The sequence below is a fragment of the Otolemur garnettii genome, unplaced genomic scaffold (genome assembly GCF_000181295.1).
Source record: "Otolemur garnettii isolate 467f Iridium unplaced genomic scaffold, OtoGar3 scaffold00010, whole genome shotgun sequence".
Taxonomy (NCBI): Eukaryota; Metazoa; Chordata; class Mammalia; order Primates; family Galagidae; genus Otolemur; species Otolemur garnettii.
The window spans coordinates 1-1,997 of NW_003852405.1; the positions used below are offsets into that span (position 1 = coordinate 1).

Here is a 1,997-nt window from a genome sequence, read left to right on the forward strand (position 1 = left end):
AAAGTACACAGGACATCATAGTCCCCTGTTCTCTCTGCCTGAAGACAACAAATCATCAGTAAGTAAAGGAAAGCTCTCAGGCGGCTCAGACATCTGCCCTTGAGCATAGGCTATTGGCTCTATAACAAAGAGGGGTCTGTATTTTTCCTACCTGCAGGAGTATGCTATGAATTACTGGAGAAAGCTTGGAGCCCCCCCAGAGAAGCTCATCATGGGGTTTCCCACCTATGGACGTAGCTTTCACCTCCTCTCAGCCTCTGAGAATGGGTTGCAGGCTGAAGCGATGGGACCAGCATCTCCAGGGGAGTACACCAAGCAAGCTGGCTTCTTAGCTTATTATGAGGTGATGATAATAGGGGTCTGTGTCTAGCAATTATGGTTCCCCACCACCTATACTAGTTCAAAGGCCCAGCGAAGGGGCAAATTCAAGGGTGAGAGTATTAGAGACACAGGCAAAGAGGTAGTTTATTGGGGAAATAGAAATCTACTATTTTGGATGTTTTGTTTTTATTTGGACGGATATTATCTGAGTTGTTTGTAAGGGATTGAGGGTCTTGGTGGAATGTGAATGGAAGGATTTCTTTGCACCCCTTAAAAGGATCTTGAATGTTATACATATAAATCCTGACTAGCTATAAGGCCTAAATAAAAATTATTAAGAATTGCAACATATATAATTTCAAACATATACAATAGAAAAAGAATCGTATAACCTCCATGCTCCTATCCTCACCATTCACCAAGCCTCAATCATTAATAATTCTTGGCCATTCAATGTAGAAGCTTCTGCAAAACTAAATAGGATGTGAAAGAATTGAAAACATATGATGATTCTGAAATGTTTAGTTATCATCAGTACATTCTGTTTGCAAAAGTAAGGAAATATATACTAAATTAAAAGCTTTCCATGTAAATGTTTGACACAAAGCCAAAAAGATGTGTAACATTGAAAAACCTCCCAAAACGAAAAAGGAATTCATGGCCAGTTTTGTTTCATCTCTGTTCTCTGACTCCCTCCCTCCCCACTGCAAGGTTATCTGGAAGCAAGTCCAAGACATTCTCTTCTATATGTTCTTTCACTCTATCCCAATTTCTCTTCATCAAAGCTTACTGTTGAGTGGAGGAAAGAGACATGTACCCAAGGGAATATAACACATAGGAGGACACAGTAAGAGGTACATGAGTGTGTGGCTGTAGGGATCTGGACAGGTCAATTTGAGCAGAGTTGAAGCACAGAGAAATTCAGATGGGCAGGAGTGATGAGAAGGGAAGGACTTCCTGGGGAGAGCACAGCAGGTACAAGGCACGTGTGTGTTGCGTGCACTGGTGGAGTAGTGGAGGGGCTGCATCCCTCTCCAGTCTCTGCTCTATGCTGGCTGGCTGGAAGTGTTTCCTGCTAATCCAGTGAGGAATGGTCATGAGTGATGGCCTAGTTGAAATAATGTTCTCGAAGGACATTACGGGTCAAAGAGGCTTTGATAGAACCAAAAGAAAAAAGAAATGACTTCAACATTAAACTTCAGTAGCACAATTTGAACATTTCTAACTCTGTAGCGTGTAGTTTCTAGCACAATGTTGGGTACGCAGTAGACATGCAAATGCTTGATTGATTGTAGAACTCTGTTCTCTGTGCCTTCAATATCTTTAAATCTAGGTTTAAGTGCTAGTTTGATAACTACCGGTATGGGGTAGTTTGTCCTGAGGTCTAATGGACAAGGAGAGACTTGTTTATTAAAACGATTTGAAAAAGATACACATTTGGTCAAAGATCAGGTATGCTACTCTTAGTATATTAGCACTGACATTATTTACCAAACTCTGGCTTTATTCCTCAAGGATGTCATCCCCTCCATCATGGATGTTAGAGGAAGGAAAATGTAACACAAGGCATTTATTCCAAATAGAGAGGAGCTCCTTTGTGACTGGCTTCCCTGCCCTCTCTTGGGTACAACTTCTCATTCCCCAGTGAGGCGTTCTTGGGTTCTTTATCCCTGGGC

General features: G+C 41.7%; 1 protein-coding gene across 1 annotated transcript in view; it reads left to right on the forward strand.

The window, feature by feature from the left end:
* The first annotated feature begins 163 nt into the window (after positions 1-163).
* The window catches only part of LOC100956036 (oviduct-specific glycoprotein-like), an 8,257-nt gene continuing 6,423 nt past the window's right edge, over positions 164-1,997 (forward strand). Inside the window, exon 1 of the mRNA XM_012801605.2 lies at positions 164-306. Coding sequence (XP_012657059.1) covers positions 228-306 — 79 coding nt within the window. The 5' untranslated portion in view covers positions 164-227. The remainder of the gene's footprint in view (positions 307-1,997) is intronic.